The sequence below is a fragment of the Felis catus genome, chromosome C1, assembly GCF_018350175.1.
Source record: "Felis catus isolate Fca126 chromosome C1, F.catus_Fca126_mat1.0, whole genome shotgun sequence".
Lineage (NCBI taxonomy): Eukaryota > Metazoa > Chordata > Mammalia > Carnivora > Felidae > Felis > Felis catus.
In genome coordinates, this window is record NC_058375.1 from 151,152,333 (window position 1) to 151,175,469 (window position 23,137).

Below are 23,137 nucleotides of genomic sequence, written 5' to 3' on the forward strand. Positions count from 1 at the left end.
TCACTATCATGAAGAAGGCCTTCCTTGTATGATTAAGCTATAGTGAACATGAACCCTGGGAAAGCCTAGGATGTGCCAAAAAACGCATGCGCAAGTGAGAATCTCAAAGCCCCTGTCCCCTGCCCTCCTCTGATGTTTATCTCATGGCTGTTAGCACTTCTTCCATTCTCTCTTAGCAGTACCTTAACTTTGCAAAACAGCCCAGGGGGCACCATTCACACTATACTCCCTCAGAGCCAGAGCTAGGTCCTTTGCTTTCTACATCCTTCTCACTCCAGAGTCCCTAGGACAAAACACTCCTCTAACTGGTAAAGACATGGTCCTTTCAAGGGACCAAAATTTGAGTTCTGTTCTATGTGGCTACATCTTCCAAATTGTTCATTGGACTAGAAAACCATAGTGTGGCTCTGGTGAAGCTTCTTCCAATGCTGTTTTGGTTAAGCTGACACCAGAGTGTTTCTCTTCCGGTGTCCCAGCTCTTAGGAATAAATATCTTTCCTGAGTTACTTGCAAAAAAAAAAAAAAGTTTCTAAAGTCCTATTCACGAGGGAATTTGAATTTAGGCATTCTCGTGAGCTGGAACATTGCTACAGCTAAGCCAACCCAAGGAAGGTTGCCACTGTCGTGGTGACAACACAGGAGGAAAATGTCCTTATGTGGATATCTGCCATTTCCTCCTCACTGTCGTCTCCTGCACTTTTATAATTTCGTAGGGGTAGACAGAAAGAAAAGGAAGTACAATTGACTTTAAGAGTGTTTCTCTTTATAGAATGATTAACAAAACAAAATAGCAGAAAGAAAACACCACCAGGACGAGTATGCAACAAATACTCAGCATATTTCACACTCCTGGCTATAGGAGCTTTCATATTAACTAGAAACTGCTTGCAGTTTGGTAAAACTGCCTGGTTAAAAAAAAAAAAAAAAGGCCAAAATTATTCCTCTAGAAGAATTGGTAATTTCTGCTCATATTCATAATAACAAATGTAATGGCTATATTTATTTTAAATTATACTTATTAAACCCAATTCTATAATGATTGAAGTATGCATATTTCCCTCTAAAAAAGCCAATCTGTTCCTTATTGATTGCTTCTTGTGTGCCAATGATTGTGTTAAAAACTACAGGAAAGGGGCACCTGGGTGGCTGAGTCTGTTGAGCGTCTGACTTTGGCTCAGGTCATGATCTCAAGGCTCTAGCTCATGAGTTCCAGCCCTGTATCACTTCGAGCTTGCTGCTGTCAGTGCAGAGCTCACTTTGGATCTTCTGTCCCTCTCCCTCTCTGCCCCTAACCCGCTTGTGCTCTCTCTCAAAAATAAATAAATCTTAAAAAAAAAAACTACAGGAAATATTGAGAAATTATAAAAGTTACCTGCCCTTAAGAAACACGTAATTTTATTGAGGAGCCTTGAAACAAATGAGTACAAATAAAAAATTATTGTTCAATTGCCAGAATATAATAGTCCCTAACATTTACTGAATGCTTAGTGCATATTAGACATTGTTCTAAATGATTTTCAAAGTTAAATAATTTAATTCTCACAACAACCCAAAGGGGTGCCTCCTGTTATCACCATCATCCTTTTTCAGATAGGGAAACAGAGGCACAAGAGGTTAAATGATTTGTCCAGGGGCATTGGTTGAGCCAGCATTTGATCCCAGGCCACCTATCTCCAGAACCTAAGCTGTTAACCACTTTAGCATACTACCTTTCATGAAGTAGTCATTAATAGTTGGAGTGTAAAGTAGGCCAAGCCATTTGCTACCTCTGAGGCTTTTTGCTGATGATTTCCAATGGCGGGGGGGGGGGGTGGGGGGGGAGGGAAACGCTGCTTGCTCTTCCCCACCTGCCCTCAGCCACTCACCCTCTCCTAGAGAGCTGTCTCACTTCCCTGCATCTCCACTCCACATGCCTCCTGCACCTGTTTCCTCAGTTATGTTTCCTGCCTGGTCCTAGAAAGCATGGAAGTTTGCAACACCTGGAGGTCAGTGAGAGTGGAGCAGGATCACAGAGAGGTAGAAAACACAAAAACTTTCATTTTAGGGAGGGGCCAAATATTTCTGGTGCTGAAACTGAAACAGATGAGAATAAGATAGAGAATAAAAGCTGTATTAGAATAAAAATAGGTAAATATAAGGAAGCTTAGATTCCATGATATTATTTTTCCCAGTAAGACATTGAGACACCCTCCCATTGAGACAAAAGAAGGCAATTGGACACAGAATGTTTGAGAAGAGTTTCTCTTTAGGAGATCTGATGTGAAGGGCTTCTTAAGCATTGTCAGGAAGTAATTTCTATTCACAGGCCTTTCTGAGTGTTGTTGTTGATACAATCCTTACTTTGTTTTCTGTTTTCTACCTGATGCCTGGTATATGTTGTTCAGTAATTTTTTGGTATGAATTAATCACAAAGAGTAGATATACGAATTGTGATTCAACTTGCCTACTTAAGGAAACTAAGAGAAGTGACTGTATTTAATAATGACTTCAATTATCCAACAGAAATAGAATGGAAACTAACATAATATTAACCCAGTAATACATTAAACCTATTAAAGTAGATAGAAGTCACTATAATCATAATTGTAAAAGGAACATTTGCAGCTTTTCTTTAAGTGGATTATATGTTTTCACACTGTTACCTTTTTATCTTTAACCTGTTTTGCATTTTAGAATCGGTTGTCTAAGACTCAAGGTAATCTCTCTTTTCTGTTCTCATGGTTTCATGGTGGCGGTATCATTTGTCTCTATGCTAAGTTCAGTTTCTGTGAGAATCCTCTTTTCTTTCCACAGAAAGGTTGCGGGTACCATCTGGATCTATTGATGGTGGCTGTCATGCTCGGGGTGTGCTCCATCATGGGCCTGCCGTGGTTTGTGGCTGCCACTGTCCTGTCCATCACTCATGTCAACAGCTTAAAACTGGAATCAGAATGTTCAGCTCCAGGAGAACAGCCCAAGTTTCTTGGCATTCGGGAGCAAAGGGTTACTGGGCTTATGATTTTTATTCTTATGGGTTCATCAGTCTTCATGACCAGTATTCTGAAGGTAATTAAATCTACCTTTATGAAGCTGAGAGAGGGCAGAATATATTTATTATTGTTTAAGAAATCTGACTTGAATCTAAGCCAACGATTTGCAAATATTGTATGACATGTGATACAAATGATAAATTTCTTTACCATGTTTATACAACTTCTTAACGGGAAGTTATGGGCTATATTTAAGAATCCTTAAATACATGAGAAATTTAGTCTGGCAAAGTAAAGTTTGATGTGTAAATTATTATCATAATTTTGAAATAGTTACCAAGTTATGGGGACAGGTCACTCATTTTTAGCTAATTTTTGACTTGAGTTCACTGTAGGCCTACATGAAATAAAGTCTCTATTTTCTTGTCAGGTGTATTTGCAATTAACATTACCTAGTGCCAAATAGAGATACAGAGATGAGCAATGTAATGGTCATGACCACATATGCAGTTTTGTGTATTAAATGTTACATGAAACTGCTACATGGACATCACTATTGTATATACTTATTTTTTCACATTTAAAATAATTGAATCCATTTTGAAAAGCGTTAAAGAGTAATTATTTTGTCATAGAATTTTGGCAGATATTACCAAGGTATGTCAATTATATTTTAAATTATAGCTCATTTTATTTGCCTGTACTTTGAAAATTTTGATGGAATCCTTCGGTCATTTATACAAGTTTACTTATATTTATCATTTTTTGCAAGTATATTTGTAAGAATTCATTTCTATGTTATATAAGTAACTATAGAGCTAGAATTATGCTGAGCTAATCCAGTAAAAATAGAAAAATTGAACAGTTCACATGTTTGCAAATATCTGGCATAATGTAAGAACATCTAGATGTTAGCTCCATTCTTCATCTTTAATCCTAATATCTTTTTTCTTCCTTATTACTTTATTATGCAAATAAAACTTCATTTTAGTTGTCATATTTAGAAATCAGTGTAAGAGAATGTTTGAAGCCTAAATCTTTCAATACTGTGAACATAACCATCCATTGAACACTTCAGTGTATAGTTACAGATAAGCTTTATCAAATAACCTTAACCAACCCAAAAATTAAATGGAGAAAAGACGAGGAAGGGAATTAAATTACATTATTTTAAAAGCATTTTCTGAGTCATGGTTTCCAAAGCTACTATATTTATTAATAAATAAATATCTGTATTAGCCTGGTTAACACATATCTTAACTTTTACATAGAAATTACTTTTAAAAAAGTTTCCTCATTTAAAACTATGTAATTGGAGAACACATTTCAATTATTTTAATGTTTACTTATTTTTGAGAGAGAGTGAGTAAGTGAGCGAGAGCAGGGGAGGGACAGAGAAAGAGGAAGACACAGAATCTGAAGCAGACTCCAGACTCTGAGCTGTCAGCACAGAGCCCAACAGGGGGCTTGAACTCACGAATCTTTGCTAAATCATGACCTGAACCAAAGTCCAATGCTTAACTGACTGAGCTACCCAGGCGCCCCTGGAGAAAACATTTCAATGGCATAAATAATTACATTTGTCTAAATTACTATAATAACCTGCATCAGATTCATTTGGAAGTGCTGCTCCAGCTCAGAACTGGTAAAGACTAAAGTAACACTTGTATTTATTTAAAACAATGGTAAAAATTGAAAAAAAACTATAGCAAATTTCACTACACACTGCTGATACCAAATTTCACTATCTCTATGACAGAAAATTAGACAGTTTATAAATAGAATAGGCTTATATCAAGATTGCTTTCATGTTTCTGACCAATTAACTTTATAAATATAAAGTTACTTAATATAAACATAAACTTTATAAAAATAAATATAACTTTATAAAGTATATCTAATATTCACCTAAATTATTTCCAGATAAATGTAGTTCTCTTTTCAGTAAATTTAGTTTTGTTTTTTCTCTTCAAATGCTAACAAAAATTTTCACCATCTTAAATATTCCTGTGCCTGAAATAGTCTCAGCACTCTGGTACAGAAAATATCAAAGTTTTCATTGAACACATACCTTTTTTTCCCCTCCAGGTAGATTAAAAACAACTGTCATCTGCTTTATTTTGTCCTGTTTGTATAGTTATATTCATGTGGTCACATAAAAATCATTATCTTATTGTGAGGCAAAATTCAAATTTCCCTATAGTAGTACAATAATAATAGTTAATATTTATGTTTATGTACTATAAATGTACTTTTTTAGGCTTTGGCCTATTAAATACTCATAACAACCCTATTATCCCCATGCCTCTTTAGATATATGTGGGGAAGCTAAGGCACAGAGAGCTTAAGTAACTGACCTAAGATTATGCAGCTAAAAAAGTGCTAGAGTGGGGATTTGAACCTGAGTCTTCTGACTTGGCCCACTATTGCTTCTAAAATATTTTTCTGTGTTTTTCTTTGGTAAGTGAAAAACAGCATGAGCAGTTATTTGAAAATAACTTATATCTTTTTTCTAATTGTTCTTTTACAGTTTATTCCCATGCCCGTGCTATATGGGGTGTTTCTTTATATGGGTGCTTCATCTCTAAAGGGAATTCAGGTAAATTGCTTTCAGTAAATGATGCACATCTGTGATGACTTATCTTGGGTCGATTCATGCTAAATCATGTGATAGCTAAGAAAATGACATCATCTGACGATCAGCTTTCAGACCACAATTAAATTTCTTCAACCTGGTTCCTAACTTTAAGGTACTTTTGTTTACCATAAGTTATGTTAAAACTGTATAAGGTTTAGACTTTACAACCCTCTTAGAAAAGTAATGACAGTATATTTCAAAATATATCCAAAAGCTTTTAATCTTTGCTACTGTAATCGTGTGTATGGAACAGAAAAGAACTGTATGCACAAAGATGTTCATTGTAACACATACTATCAAAATATTGGAAATAACCCAACTATCCATCAGCAGTAAAATAATTAAGTGGTCTATGGTACAGTCATTTAAAATTGGTAATTATGATGGCCATAAAAGGAACATGATAAAAATGCTTATGGCTTAATAATCCAAAGCAAAAAAGTAGGAAAACAAGCTGTACCTACCATAGGTTTATAAAGCTGTGAGTGTGAATGGGCCAAAAAGGAAGGCAGATAAATAAAAACAATTTATTAGGGTAGTGAGACCCTGGGTGATTCTTTTCCTTTTATGCTTGTGTTTCTATCATTGTTACAATTCTAGTTATAGGATTCTTTTTTTAAAAAATTAAAAGTAAAGGTACAGGGTAAGGCAATTTCAAGGTACAAAGGAAAACTTAGTTGTTCAAGTAAGTATTGGTTAAATCAATATAATTATACGAATTTTCTATTGCTGCATAACAGATTACAGTTCACTTAGTGGCTTTAAACAACAAACACTTATTATCCCACATTTTGTGCGGGTTATGAATTTGGGAGTAGATTAGCCGGGTGGTTCTAGCTCCAGGTGTCTCATGTGGTTCCTGTCAGAATGTGGACAAGGTCTGCAGGCATCTGAAAGCTTGAATAGGACTGGAGGACCAGGGTCTGAGATGGCTGATCACAGGGCTGTGGGGAAAGGCATCAGCCTCTCCCCGGCTTTTGGCAGGATGCCCCAGGTTTGTTTGTTTGTTTGTTTGTTTGTTTGTTGTTGTTGTTGTTTTGCCACACAGGCCTCTCCACAGGAGACTCAAGTGCCCTCATGACCCCGAAGCTAACTTCCATCAGCGTGAGCAACCCGAAAGAGAGGGAGGGTGGAGTCACTGTGCCTTTTGGCTTAGTTGCCAAAGTCACACATGGTCACTTCCATTTTTTTCTTATATGTTAGGGGTGAGTCATTATATCCAGCTTGCACACGTGGAGGGAAATTAGACCCCATCTCTTGAAGAGACTAGTGTGGAAGAATTTGTGGACACATTTTAAAATGACCACAACTGTATTGTAAATCTTTGCGGAGGTGCTTAGCAAATTATTCGTGCTTATGATACTATAATGGTTTGAATAGTGCTTCCCCCAAATTCATGCCCGCTTGGAAACTCAGGATGTGACCTTATTTAAAGATAGAGTCTTGGAGATGGATTCGTTTTGGAACTCAAAATGAGCTCATCTTCACCCTAAATCCAGTGACTGGCATCCTTCTAAGAAGAGAGGACACAGAGAGACACAGGGAAGAATGCCACACAAGGACAGAGGCAGATTTCTACTTAAATTTACCTTTGAATAATCTTGTCTTATAACTTAACATTATTGATCTGAAGCACTAAAGTTTTCTTGAAAGGAGACGAATTCTGAGGGCTATTTATTGAAAGTAAATTTATTTTTTGTTGGCCAAAAGGAATACATAAATTGCTGCTTTTCCTATGACACTACTAGTCTCATTGCTGTTCAAATACATGAAAGAAAGGTCACCTGGTTATTATGATTTTGTCAAATTTCACACATGTTAGTGGAGCACAGGGTGCTGGATGGCAAACCGTGGTTCAACGGTAGACTAGAAGAGAAATTGAAATAGGTAATTCATCACTCACAGGTCCTGGAGGAAGTACCTGGCACACCTGAAGGGACCACATGAGGAAGTCAAGGCAGAGTACAGACAGAGAAAGAATCAAGACCTGGGCCACGTGCCTTTATTTGGATATGTGGATAAAGTGCTTTGGGGTTCCTGGTCTAAGGCTGATTGATCAATTTAAATAAAAAGAGCAGGGTTTTGGGAAGCCCCATGGGGGTCTTTTCTAAGGAGCACATAAGGGGAAGGCTGTGGGAGTTAGGGGAGAGTGCTTATTGTAAGGACATTTCGGGGAGCCATCTCAGAAACTTACATTTGCTTGTTAGTCTGCCGGCTGTAGTCCAGGGCATGTGTTTACATGAGGGGCTAGTTGTCAATTCAGGTGACCACAGGCTGCTTAGCCAAACAGAACGGATACCAAGGCAATAATACCATGGGGGATAGCTTCGCTAAATTCTTGACACTGAGGGACTGGCAGCACAGAAATCTCTTCCTGAATGAACAACTAACCAGTTTCTGACTTTGAGAGAAGAAAAAGCGCTTCAGCCTTAGGAAAGTACTGGATGTCAGAACTGAGGCAAAACTTCAATACAAGGTCATTGAAAGATCACTGGACATCCCAAATAGATACTATGCCCGTTTTTTCCTGACACTGGGTGAAATTTACCTGGGAGAGGGAAATGGTTGAGAAGTGTTATGCATTTAAATTTTACTCAAAATGGATTTAACTTGCTCATTTATAATTTCATGTATGAAAAATGTATTTTGAAAGAATTGGTTTGATAATGCAGATAGGGAAGAGTACCGAAGAGGTTTTATTTGTTTTACTGTTTTTTGTGGGTTTTTTTGTTTGTTTTTTGCCTTTGGCAAAAGTTCCACGAGCACTAATTTCATCTGTAAGTGAAAAGTATTTATTATTAGGCCCCAGGCTCACATAAATACAGCAGCAGAAGTTTAAGAAACAAAGTAAAATCATTTTGATAGGTTTCAACAGATTTTTCCTCCTAATTCCACTCACATGATTTTATACCCATGAGGTTTAGAACTAAACAAGAATGTCAGGTTTTGGAATTATTTGGGGTGTGAATCTCTCAATTGAAAATTGAGGAAAACTTTATTAAAGGCCCATGAGAAAAGTAAAATGAGTTTTAAATAGCACGAATGAAACAGCAAGCAGGGTCTCACACTGAGAACAGGGTTAGTGAAAACTTAAGTGAACCCCGAACTCAGGAAGTTGAAATTCCTATTTGGGCTAACTGGGTGGGGGAGTGGAATATTGAGATTAGGGCAAGATAAAAGCCAAATGCAAAACTCAGGATACATGTGTCATGATTATCGTTACTTGAGTAGTAATAAGCATGTGCTGGGTACCAACAGTTCCAGGAGCAGGTTACTTAGTTACCCTATATGCTGAAGGAACCTGTATGCTACCTGTTTGGCAATATTATGAAACATATTATCTAGGCTTCTCACTGTGCAACATGGCAGAAAAAACAGATCACAGTGTTCTTATGAATGCTGTTTCTATACTCAGATATATAACCACATCTATATTCATTCCAACACTTCAGGAATCCAAAGTAAAGCAAATGTGCCATTTAAGCAATAACAATGGAAGCACCCACACACTGAAGAACACTTATGCAATAACAGCTTCACAAATGGAGAAATGATAGCTGGGAAAAACAAGTTCTATCGAAACTGAAACATTCAGTTATAAGCCAGAGATTTTACTTTATTTCCTCCCTATTCCCACCTCCACCAATCACCAAATTTTCTTTAATGACATGTAATTTAAAGAGATATTTAAGAGATAGAAATAAGAGCTAATGAAATGTTTGGGGACAATATGGAGAAGGATAAACCAAGAAAAAGAAATTCAGTACTTGGTATTTGGCATAGAAGGTTTTCAATAAATGATTTCAGAAGGTATTAATGAATATAAATAAATACCTGAACAGTGGATGAACTAACCTACATATGATTCTGGTTTAGATGACTGAGGGAAGAAAGGTCATGCTGTGCCATAAGCCAAGGAACACAGAAGAAAAGATGGATTTATGTTGAGTTTGAGATTCTTATTATATATATATATGGCAAGTTTTGGTTTAAAAAAAAAGGATGTTTGGCCCTGACATTTTACTCCATGGGTATTTGTCGCTTGGCATATTAATTTTGGAATACCTGATGGGAATTGCTTGCAATTTTTCATAAATTAGCTAAAAGATAAGATCAAATATCAGTCTTTTGAAGATGCATAATAGATATTACTGTAGAAATGGTATGAAAGAACTGACAGTGATTGAAACCATCATTTTCTAAATAGTCACTTCTTGTTGGAAACATTGGAAACTGCAAAAATCGGCCTGAGAAATATTAAACAAAACGATCCACATAGAATAAAACTAACCTGCAGTAAAATATGTTCGTAAGTAGAATGTGATTGAAGATTTAAACTTCTTGTGAAAATTTCATATATAAAATTTGAATTGGGAAATTTTGCGTTGGTACATAAAAATGGTCTCAAAATCAAAATTGTAACAATAATATATAGTCAAAAATAATTGGACTACCTTCATGGTAAGACTTAAACAGAACTAATAATAAAATACAGTTGAAAAAATTGTAAATTATTTGACCATGCACTATAGGAAATTGATCAAGAAATCAAATTAACAAAGTTTGCTCTGGAAAATACTTTATTAACAGTAATTCATCTAGGTTAAGTCTTTGTGGCTAAGGTGTTTGTGTTTCTAAAGACAACCTCAAAACCTTGTTGGGGGTCGAAGTGTCAAGGCCAAAACAGCAGAATCAAAACATCCTACTCAGCAGCAGGATCTGGGTCGAGAGCTCAGGAGAGAGAGAGAGAGCAAGACCGAGAGTGCTCAAGTAGAGACCTAGGTCTAGAAGTCTCTAACAAGCATGTGAAATTTGAACCTTGGGTATGGATGAGCTCTTTCAGGAGAGGAGAGAGTATGGGAGCCAAGGAATCCCCAAGCTAATTGTGATGTGATAATGAGAAAGAGGATGATGATTTTCTTTTTTCTCTCAAGGCTATACTCTTCCAAGTAGCAACATTTAGCATTGACTTTAATATTTTTAAACTCTTCTAAGTTATGGCCTGTCTCCATATTCAAGAAAATGTGGAATGCTATGAAACTGAAATTGTGCATTTCAGAGTGTATGCATGGCAATCCCATTGTCCTGATGCCCAGAGTCAACTGAAGTGTGATCCAGATGTACCATATTTTGGACCATATTGAACATCTACTTGTCCTACTTGTATTGTTGTCTGTAAAAAGAAATTTAGTCTGTTTATCTTTTAGTTCTTTGATAGAATAAAGCTCTTCTGGATGCCTGCAAAACATCAGCCAGATTTTATATACCTAAGGCATGTACCACTTCGAAAAGTCCATCTCTTCACAGTTATTCAGATGAGTTGCCTTGGCCTTTTGTGGATAATAAAAGTTTCAAGAGCTGCTATTGTCTTTCCCATGATGGTAAGAAACTTTTAAGTCCACTTTTTTTTTCTCCTCCTCTGATTTTCTGCTTTGGAAACACATAAAACTGAAATTGGAACAATAGAGTCACTTTGAACTATTATTGGAAACCATGGCATAAACTTGAGTTACTAACACTAGTGACTAAGATAGAGTTTGAGATTATATATGAATTTCAGTGATTCATATTAGTTTTGTCTCTATCATTCTGAATATTCACAGTGGTTTGAATTAGTTGAAGTTAGGTATAAAAATGTAAACTTTGAAAATGTAGCATTAAAGATGTAGCGGTAGCAAATCTGAAAAACTAGGGGGATTTTAAAATTAAATTTTATGAAATATTTCATATAAATTTCAAATACTGCATTCAAATACTGAATTTGAGTGACTATAAATAATTTAAAATATTATCACAGATAAGAATGGTTTAATGTTCATTAAAATAATGCAAATTATTAATTACATCTATCAAAGGAAACAATCCAATATATTTTGTAGGACTTTTTTTTTTTTTTAATGGCCTCTTTAAGAGACTCCTTTACTGGGCAAAATCAGAGCTGTTATTCTGGGGATGTGGTAAGAAAAGGAACTGAAGGATGCAAAGGTACAGTGTCTCATACACACGTGACTTCAAGTGCCACTTTAATCTCAGTCTTAATTGAAATTGACTTGTTTCCATCAAGAACCAAAGCTACATCTCCCATTTTAATTTTTTCCCTGTTTTAAACTATCTTATTGTTTACTTCAGGTGTTAGCTCTGGTATTTGTGAGAAAATTGATGGACTTTCTGTTTACAAAACGGGAACTCAGCTGGTTGGATGATTTAATGCCCGAGAGTAAGAAAAAGAAACTAGAAGATGCTGAAAAAGAAGTAAGTCTGAGCAAAATCAGTATCTTATAAAGAGACAAAAAAGGAGCACTTGCATAGTAACAGCTCTTTGCAAAATCAATCCCATGTTTATATTTAGATAGTTAACAGTTACTAACAACCACAGGTGGATTATTAATGTTTGGAGGGTTAATGTTTAAAATCATAAACTTGAAACTTGAGCACAGACCTTACATGAGAAAACCAAACCCTAGTGAAATAAGCAAACACTTTGTACTTCATTATCCTCCAAATTGTAAGCTTTGCTTTTCTATTCCCTCCCTTGTGGATGGCAGAACCTTACTGATGCTTAACTATTTCCAAGTTATGGTCCCGCAGTGACTGCTTTTTGGTTGAATATGTGAGAAGGAAAAAAAGAGATATTAGTCCTCTTGGTATTTTTCTAAGGAACTAAGTTTTAACAGACAGATCCTAATTCTAATTAAAATATATAATTAGGGTGTTTTTTTTTGAAATAGATTAAATGCTTACGCTGATCTGACCTGCTTTCAAAGTGATTTAAGATTGAGTAAATGTGATTTGAGAGAGTTTTGGGATTTAATTACTTCCTTGGACTACTGATTTATCCTATTCTGTTTCATGTGTTAAGACCATTTGTTTTAAGTTTTATGGCATATTTGAAGTTCATATGTAAGTCTGGGTCTCTTTTGAAGGCTAGTAATCATAACATTAAAAATATTTTCTATAAAAACTAGAGTATAAATAAAAAAAAAATGACCAGTATACTATCTACCTTCTGCTCAGATGTTTTTACAAATATGGGCTGCTTTTCCATGGTCTCCCATTGCTGACAATGGATCCCTGCTTTAGAGATTGATCATAATGATGTACCTTAATTTTGAATGATTATTTTAATTTTTCCAAATAATGTAGAATGAATACTTAAAATCATACTTCTAGTAATATTAATACAACATTGAAATATCATATTATAAAATTATCATTTTTCTTAAGTTTTCTCTTTGATATGTTCTTATTTATGAGAGATTTAAAAAAATTTTTTTAAACATTTATTTGTTTTTGAGAGACAGAGCATGAGAAGGGGAGGGGCAGAGAAAGAGGGAGACACAGAATCTGAAGCAGGCTCCAGGCTCTGAGCTGTCAGCACAGAGTCTGAAGTGGGGCAAGATCATGATCTGAGCTGACGTGGGATACTTAACCGACTGAGCCACCCAGGTGCCCCTAATTATAAGAGATTTGTTTTTTAATTGTATTTATTTGTTTTGAGAGAGAGAGAGACAAGAGTGCAAACAAGGGAGGGGCAGAGAGAGAGGGGAAGAGAGAATCCCAAGCAGGCTCTGCACTGTTAGCACAGAGCCAGATGGGGGTTTGATCTCACAAACCATGAGATCATGACCTGACTGAACTGAGATTAAGAGTCAGGTGCTTAACCTACTGAGCTACCCAGGTGCCCCTAACTATGAAAGGTTTTTAAAAACAATGCCTTAAGTATGATATTGCATTTTAGGGCTTAAGTAAAGGTTTGGCGTCCTCCTCAGATAGGTTTCAAGAAAAATATGACAGAATTTGGTATAAATTAAATGTAAATAATATGGACACTGGAATATAAAAAATTCAAAAGGCTTAAATTATCCATACTTGATGTAATTAAAATTATTCAGCAATTATTCTTGAAAACAATACCCAAAAAAGTTTAAATTCCAAAGAAGATGATTTTGAATATAAAACTCTTTGACCATGAACTTTTTCTGAGTCTTTCTGATAATGAGAATGATATTAAGTATATTAAAGCAGTAACTTCTAAATGTAGTTTTGCTTTACTTTCTTGCTTTGATTTCGAATGTCTCCACTACCTCCATAGAGAAAGTTAGCAACAGCCCCAGCCATATAATCATCTCTTTCAGAGCGTACTCCTTAGGCCTTACCATACCATGGAGCATCCTTGCTGTTCTAGAACTTTGTAAAATAAAAAGTTGTATAATGTATATATCACATCTATTATATTTAATTTTCTCTCCTCTTGTCATTTAAAGAAAAGTTTAGATTCTCCCTTATTTCCACTGCTCAGAACCTCTCCCGAAGCTGCATATATATGGTGTGGTATAAATGTGTGCCAGATACCATTTTGGAATTTATTAATCTCAGCTAGAAAGAGACCCTATTTAATAAGCTTCCAACCTTTTCACATTATAGGCCCACTGTATTCCAATGGCTGTTTACTATTTTTTGATTATGAAGATAAATATTTTAGAAGTAATCAAATATTACTAAATTTCTCAGACTCCATGTCTTCCAAAAGGATACAAAAATAGATTAAAGGTTTATTGCGGCAAATTTGTCCTTGTATCCTTCATATCAGAGTATGAGAAAAAGTGGGGGAGATGCCTTGCAATAATACATTAATCAGGCAGATTTACAGACCTTTAAAGTCTCAAATAGATTAATATAATGATGCTTTCATGCGAATCTCAGTGCATGGAAAGAAACAAGAGAATCAGTAATACAGTGAAGAAATAATTCATAATTTAATTATATTAAAATACAGTTCTGACCAATGCAAAGAAAGGTAATTCTCCATCCAACAAGTGGAGAGAGAAAAGGAAGTTTAAAGATGTTCACTTTCTAACTTGGAATTAGTTATTAAACGTGTATGATTAGTATAGACAACGGGAAGATTTTAAGAAGGATTTCAGAAGGATTTAACCAACTTAAATTCTGGTTGATTTTCTATTTGATCACCCAGATCTCGGTATTTCATTTTCTTGAGGCTATGGACTCCACTGAAGGATCTCATCTTCTTACTGTGGCATCTTATACCAAGGCCCAGTCTTCCAAGAAATTGTGCATTCAGGTGGTAAACGGACAAGTTCTCCAGAAATGCTGCATTTCTGCAATTGCTCAAATTAATTGAGTAACTTTGATTGTGATCTGGAAAGATGGTAAATAGCAGAAAATGTTCAGCTCCCTGAGACTTGAATTTAAAGTAGGCTCACCTTTTGTCCTTTTGATGATAGTTACAAGCTTGTACCTTTATACTCTAGGGTTTTCTTATCAGTAGCCCGCTTCTGGTCTTATGGCATTGAGAAAACATTAGTTTGACCTTAAAATTCAATAATGAGTTAAGCAGAATAAATAGCTACACAGGCCAGTCCAAGGTCGCAGAGCTTCTGTTCCAAATTTTCATGTACTTCATGCATATGCATATGCATATGCTTCAGTTTTTAGAAAGAAAGGATTATAATCAGGATAGAAATGAATATTGGAACCCTGACATTTTGCACATTGCTCTGTGTAAAGGGAAGACTGCAGAATCAAATTCTGGATGTCCAAATGTGCTCAGAGTACCAACATGCCTTCCTTTCTACTTAAATATTCTCTAGGACATTGTACACATTTGACAAAAGGGCTGCTGTTAAAAGCAGAAAGCCCCAGCAGAATGTTTGCTCCTGGGTGGGGGCAGAAGGCAGTTAATGTTAGATAAATCCTGGAAATCCAGCTCTGGGCAGTGATCATGATATTGACACTTCTTGGTTTATGGGAGGTTCACTCTAACATATATGCTATGGGAATAAAACAAGAGGCAAGTGAGAATTGTGATCTGTATGAAGAAGGATCATGAGCAAGGCCAAGAAGATGCAAAAAACAAACTAAGAACAAGTGCAGTTAAACAAATTACAGAGCAGATCTTACTGCTAAGAAAGATGAGAATTGGTTGTGGATTTGGGAAACATGGCCTAATCATTACACAGGCAAATGTTATTTGTAATTGAATCTTAGAGTGAGGCAAGCATATTCTTCTTCCTCAAGCAGTGATTTTTTCAGAGTGTCGTCCTAGGACCTCTGCTGCATCAGCCAACACCAGGCAACTTCTTAGAAATGCACATTCTTGGACCATACTCCAGACCTATTGAATCAAAACTCTGCAGATCGGTCCAAAAATCTGTATTAACCAGACATCCGGGTCATTCTGCTGCATGCTAAAATTTGAGATAAGGCCTTTTCTAAAACCACAGTATCTGGTTCCCCAGAATATAATCTTCTAAATCCAAGGTTCCACTATCAAAATTTCTGAATTTTGTAATAATTTAGGTAAGTCACTTAGAGATACTGAAGCAAATATTCTGATGAAAAATATATGTTGCATCCAATTATTTATGTAAAATTCTATATAGACTATACCTTTAGGTTTCATTGTTGAAGTGAGTAGTTGTATGTAATGGCTCTTCTATCTGTTGGACATTTTAATACATAGCTCTTAGAAATGTCAAGTTTTATGGTTTTCAGAGTTTGTGTGTGTGTGTGTGTGTGTGTGTGTGTGTGTGTGTGTGTAATGTTTGCAGCATTTTCTATTCTATTAGTAATCAAAGAAGAAAATCGTCTGACACTTCTTATGTCCTGTAGACTTTGTTTTCCTTTTGGATAAACTAAAGGGGTCAGACTTGATCACCAAAGTCGCTTCCATTTTTCAAGATCTATGAATTCTAAAATTAATGAATATTTTCTCTAATATTCTAGCCATCTTTGTGAACACTGGCTCTCTGCTTTGTTTGTACTTTGAGCTTCTTGGGGGTTCCTACATAGGTATAGACTTTGCATGAGAAGTGGATATAGTAAAGGTGCTACCTATTTCACTAAAGGTAGAGCATTTTGTCATGATACACAAATTATTTTTTATGCTATCACAAAATATAACTCAGATTCATACATCCTACTAATCAAAAAATACCCCATTTTAACTCCAATTTTGTTTTCCACTCGGCACAGGCCTTTGGCTCAGGCCAGTCTGGTTGTTCATTGTCATACAAACACATCTTATTTATTTCTACTTTTTATTCTTGGCCTGCACTGTTTCTAGAGTTTCTTCCTTTCTTCTACTAAACTGATCAAATAAGACTGGCCCAGGTACTACTTCCTCTCTTCTTGTATTTTTAAAAAAAATTTTTTTTTCAACATTTATTTATTTTTTGGGACAGAGAGAGACAGAGCATGAACGGGGGAGGGACAGAGAGAGAGGGAGACACAGAATCGGAAACAGGCTCCAGGCTCTGAGCCATCAGCCCAGAGCCCGACGCGGGGCTCGAACTCACGGACCGCAAGATCGTGACCTGGCTGAAGTCGGACGCTTAACCGACTGTGCCACCCAGGCGCCCCTCTTCTTGTATTTTTTTACAATGACCCTTCTCATCCTCTGAGAGTAGAGTGTCTGTCTCTCTGTTGCTGTATCGCGGGCACCTAGCAGACTGCTGTCATGTAGGTTATGCTTAATACATATTTGACAAATGGATTCGTGAATGGCTCCCGGATTTTCCACTGTGTGCCTTGCACATAATACATGCTCAGTAAATGTTTGAGTGCTATAAATTAGATTCATTGCTTTAACCCTCAATTTTCCTGCCTTTTACTGGATATAGCATTGACTATCTTTCAGCAATTCAGTATCTGACAAATGCTTTGACTATCTTAGTGAAAAGAGAGCATTCAAATCACAGCTTGAGTAGCCCTTTAGTCCAACTGGCAAAACCCTTCAGGTGTCCTTGGGTCAACTTTGATCATCACCCTTTACTATCTTCACCATGTTGTAGAATTCAGCATATTTTTTGAGGGACCCCGTATGAGTGGAGTGCTGAATGGAACTCATTTCAAGGTTCTTCTGACTTACAAGTAGCACTTAGCTGGGTGCTCTCACTCTCTGTTCCTGTACGATTGAGATAAACTAGGTTGTCATTGTCGTGACGGCCAATGCCTGATTTGACTGTTCCTCCCCAGAAAGTCTCAGATTTTTGGCTTCCTCACAGCGCTGCCTGGGATGCAGCCGGCCCTCTGTCCCTGGGCTCGGGGGCCCACCCAGCTTCCTTCTGGCACCCAAGGCAGCGGCTGCTCTGCCACCCCTTTTCTTCAGATAAGCATGGCTTGGAAATGCTATCTTTAGAGGTGATGAGTTTTTGTTTGGATAGAATTATGACTAGTATAAAGCCCACACATGCTAACAAGCCACAGAGTGCAAAATAATTATTGAAAGCAATTGGAGAGAAAAGTGGAAAATCATCTGAGGAAAAAACAAAATTGTTCCCAAAGCTTTGGTCCAATTTTTGGCTGTTACGTTCAATCTTGAGCCCTCGTTTTCTGCTGCCAGGTAACCCAAGCGCTGGTGACGCTGTTCCTCTCTTCTGCTTTTTGAATGGTACTCTTTATTAAACCTTTTGACACGCCTTCCTGACATTTGATTCCGAGTTAGTCAGAAAACATACGATATGCCAAGCTTACCTTTCAGTGGACAAGGAGAGAATTGCATTTTGTTTGTATCTTGGTTTTACTTAAATAGCATTTGGGATCACTGACTGTTTTCTCTTTATGTCCTTCCATGTGCATTAAGGTAATGTTTTCTATAGCAGAAGTAAACTTTTTTACCTGCAAGAATACATATGCTCTGTCCATGGCCTCAGTGTTGTGCATATAAGTTAATATGACATATGTATTATGTTCCAAATATAGTGACTAACCCATTTGCAAGGCATGCCTTCTTCCAGGCAGCAGATTAACTCTGCTCAAATGCTAAAATGTGTAATTTCCAACCAATGGTTGCTGTCTACTCATTTTGAATTAGTTTTAATAGTCCTTCCATTGACAAGAGAAATAGGCATAATACACAAGTAGTAAAGTATATCAGATGAATCTTAAAAGAACAAATGTCCCTGAGGAACAAGAGAGAAAGAGAATAGGATTAGTTCCTGTAATGCAAGGGAGAAACAGACACGTGCATTAGTACCACAGAGTATAAATGTAGCATAGGGTTTTTGGTTGGGGGTGTGGGTGGGAACTTGTAAGTAGAGAAGTAGCAGAGACATGTACTCTCTGGCCTCTCCATTAGTACACCACAGAGACTGGGCATAGATATTTCTATGCAGGATGGATAAGGTCCCAGCGGAGGGGAGCGTGCCTTGGTCAGTAGATTGGATGTGTACAGAGAGCATTCCAAGAGTGAAAATGAGACCTGCCCCCACATTACATTTCATAGTCATAGGTTAGCTGAATAGGCTCTAGATGGAAAACACTGTATCTTTAAGTAACGAGAAATATGACAAGGGCTCTTCAGATGAGGCAGCATGCAACTTGAGGCCAGGGTCTGTATATTGAGGATAATGTTAGGAACAGCCTTGCCTGCCAGAAATGACATCAGCCAAAGATCAAGTCTTTCTGGAAGCTGACTTAGATCAGGCAACCTACTGCTAAGCCTCCAGGCCCACCCTATTTTCTCTCTTCAGTTCCCATTTGGTCAAGAAATCATCTAGCTCTTCACCTCTAACTTAAAAATTCCATTTCTATATTACGCAGCCACAAAAAAGGAATAAAATCTTGCTATTTGGGACAACATGGATAGACCTAGAGGGTAGTATACTAAGTGAAAAAATCCAGACTAAGACAGAAAAATGCCATATGATTTCATTCATATGTGGAATCTAGAACACAGAACAAATGAATAAACAAACAAAAAGCAGAATCAACTATAAATACAGAGAACAAACCGATGGTTGCCAGAGGGAAGGGGTAGGGGACGGGCAAAATAAGTGAAGGGGAGTGGGAGATACAGATTTCCAATTACGGAATGAACAAGTCACAGGATAAAAGGCACAGCTCAGGGAATATAGTCAATGATCCTATAATAGTGTTGTATGGTGACAGATGGTAGGTACATTTGTGAGCACAGCATAACATATAGGGATGTAGGGATGTTGAGTCACTACGTGTACACTTGAAACTAGTAGCCTCGTGTTTCAACTGGACTCAAATAAAACAATAAATACAATAGAATAAATAAAATTCCATTTTTGGACTTAGAACCAATGATTCTAACATCTTGAAATGGCCCCACATTGTTCTCTGAACTTAAGCATTGGTAATTGACTCATTTGAAGAATAAATGCATTAAATAGAAGCTGCAATCTACAGATAAGTAAAATATTTTGGTGGATAGAAAAAGGTTGATAACATTATTGAAAACTAAACCAGGATATTTTATTTTATTATTTTTGTATTGTTTATTTATTTTTGAGACAGAGAGAGACGGAGCACGAGCAGGGGAGGGGCAGAGAGAGGGGGAGATACAGAATCCGAAGCAGGCTCCAGGCTCTGAGCCGTAAGCACAGAGCCTGACATGGGGCTTGAATTCACGAACCATGAGATTATGACCGGAGCCGAAGTCGGATAACTGACTGAGCCACCCAGGCTCCCCTAAACCAGGACATTTTTTTTTTTAATATTTTTTTTTCAACGTTTATTTATTTTTGGGACAGAGAGAGACAGAGCATGAACGGGGGAGGGGCAGAGAGAGAGGGAGACACAGAATCGGAAACAGGCTCCAGGCTCTGAGCCATCAGCCCAGAGCCTGACGCGGGGCTCGAACTCACCGAGTGCAAGATCTTGACCTGGCTGAAGTCGGACGCTTAACCGACTACGCCACCCAGGCGCCCCTAAACCAGGACATTTTAATATGGTAGCATAAGGTTATCTTTATCATAAAGATATGCTTTTAAAGTGTTATAGATGAAGAAATGATTATATGAAATATCCCTACTTGTTGGGGAAGGGTAGGATATTGTCATTGTAAGAAGAAATCTGAGTCAAAACTAAAGCCTAAGATGTGTCTAGTGGAAAACACACCTGTGTTTGGTCCATACAGGAAGGCATCTTCTCCTGTCTCTTTCCAAATCTCTAGAGCAGGAGTTCTCAAAGTGTAGTCCTTAGACCAGCATAATCAGCATCACCTGGAAAGTCACTGGAAAAGGTAAATTCTTGGGCCCTACTCCAGACCCACTGAATCAGAGACTCTGGAGGTGGGGCCTGGCAATCTGTATATTTTTTAAAGCCCTCTACGTGATTCTGATGTAAAATAAAGTTTGAGAACCACCTCTCTAAATACATCCTCATTCCCTTCTAACAGAGCATTCTGGGAATGTAATGTACACTTTATAACAATGAAAACAATTACATTACCCATACTCTTTTCCTTTTAAAATGTAGATTATTTTTAAAAATCTGCTTGGAAATTAACCACGTTTTACATTGAGTGACATGAAGGAGATTGTTGTTAGCATTTAAATTACTTTGTGGTAGGGGACTCTCATTAATTACTTATGTTCTTGGTAGCTGATACTTTATCGAAAGGACCTGTGCTAGCATTAATAAATGCAAACAAAGTGGAAGGTCCTGAGGTTAATGAGATAGTGAAACATTAATCTGTGTTTCTTCTTTAATGTAAAATGGAGATTCATCAGGTTCACTTTGTATGTTTTACATTTGTCTTTCCAGGAAGAACAAAGTATGCTAGCTATGGAAGATGAGGGCACAGTACAGCTCCCATTGGAAGGGCACTATAGGTAAGATATGCGTGGAAAAGCACACCACTTGGAGTCATGAAATGTGTTGTTGTATACTTTACTTAAGAATTGTGAACTGTGTGCATTCCTACAAAGGTTTGTTGAAGCTGTGTTAGAATAGAAAGAAATGGAAGTAGGACCTAGATTACCCTGTCCTAGAACTAAGTTCTGACACTGGTAGCTGCGTGAGTAGGGGCAAGTGGCTGAAAATGAAGGGGGGCAGGGGACTGTTGTCTGAAGTCTTTTCTTCTCATATTTTATAATGTATACAAAAGCTCTAAAAGTATCAGTTGAAGACTGGTCAAGATTCAATTCCAGGATAAATGAGCTAGGTATTCACTAAATTGATCACTGGTAAATGTTTGAACTCTGGGAAGTTACCCCTAAAAAAATGGCACTTCCAAAGAGATGATCTATTTCCTAAGTTCAAGGATTCACATCTACCAGCCATTTTAGGAAGTATTTATGTAACTCTTCCAAAATATGCCTATCTTCTTTATGCACAAAGACATAACAAAAGAATGCAAATGGCTGTGAGTTATAATAAAAACTTAAAAACGTATCTGGCCAAAAATTACATACAGATATATAGATATTGAAGCACTTAAGGATAATTTAAGACCATGCCAATAAAAAAGCAGAGAAAACTTTTCCCTCTGGAAAGAATTTATCATAGTATTTACCAAAAAATTGGAAAAATCTTCTAGATCTTCAGGGTCTGACTGTAAAATCACATTACCTAGGTTTTTAAAATATAATTATCTACCACCTAAACATGAGAAGACATTTTATCTTTTTTTAAACTGTATGTAAGTTTTAAAATCCTGTTGATTGTTTCATTGAATCAATAAATTCCCATGTGTGTTTTGTAGATAGATACTTGGTCTCATGTGGTACCCGTCTCAAAAGGATTCTTTGGTTAAATAAATTTCCATACCACATTTCCATTTGGAGATTCATAGTGTATATTGGCATATTAAAGAATCTAAGTAGTGCTGTATGTTTTTTTTTAAAGTTTAATTTTCTTTAATCAGAATTTTCTTTTCCTTTTTTTTAAAGTTTATTTTTATTTATTTTGAGAGAGAGAGAGAGAGAGAGAGAGAGAGAGACAGTGCATATGGGGGAGGGGCAGAGAGAGAGGGAGACAGAATCCCAAGCACACTTCACTCTGTGAGCACAGAGCCCAATGGGGGTTCAAACTTATGAACCCTGAGATCATGACCTGAGCTGAAGTCAAGAATCAGGCGCTTAACTGACTGAGCCAGCCAGGCTCCCCAATCCAGTATTTTCTAAACTCTTCAGCTTACAAGACTCTTTGTCACATAATATTGTGAAAAACATGTATTCCATATGACATTCTTTTGGAAACTGGTTGATTTCATGCTTTGAGTTACTAGGGGCTGCTGGATTTGAGGAACTAAAAAGAACACATGTCCAGACTGGGAAGGGAGGGACCCTGTGAGACCCAAGGTTTTGCTCCAGATCTTTGGTGTCTCTCTAAAAAAGTCTAATTTGTTGCCGTCTGTGAACAACCACTGATGAGGGTCATGTGAGGTCAGCCTAGGATTTCTATAGAAGGTTTTTTTTTTTTTTCTCACAGCAGGGTATCTTTTCCTCGTGCAGTAAGGAGAGTGCTGTTTTCTCACTTGAAACTTTCTTTGACTTGGCCTATAATTTATCTCTGCTTCTATTTGGTTGTGTTCCTAGCCCTGGGAATATTTTAGAGAATTCTGGACATCACTTAAAATTGGTGCCATTCTAAAATGCAAACAAAGCACCCAGCATTGTACGCGCCCTGATATTGAAGGCCTTTCTAGTCATTTGGAAAGATATCTGCCAAATACACAGACTGCCTTCATTTATTCAACCAGTATTTATTGAGTGGGCACCAAGTGTCAGGCCCTGCTTGACTCTTGGGGAAACAG

General features: G+C 37.0%; 1 protein-coding gene across 8 annotated transcripts in view; it reads left to right on the plus strand.

Annotated features, from left to right (window-relative positions):
• The window catches only part of SLC4A10 (solute carrier family 4 member 10), a 314,478-nt gene that overhangs the window by 281,854 nt on the left and 9,487 nt on the right, over positions 1–23,137 (plus strand). For all 8 annotated transcript variants that reach the window (XM_045033870.1, XM_019838163.3, XM_019838162.3 and 5 more), the window contains 5 exons: positions 2,794–3,045; positions 5,500–5,568; positions 10,815–10,988; positions 11,737–11,859; positions 21,145–21,212. In XM_045033870.1, coding sequence (XP_044889805.1) covers positions 2,794–3,045; positions 5,500–5,568; positions 10,815–10,988; positions 11,737–11,859; positions 21,145–21,212 — 686 coding nt within the window. The remainder of the gene's footprint in view (positions 1–2,793; positions 3,046–5,499; positions 5,569–10,814; positions 10,989–11,736; positions 11,860–21,144; positions 21,213–23,137) is intronic.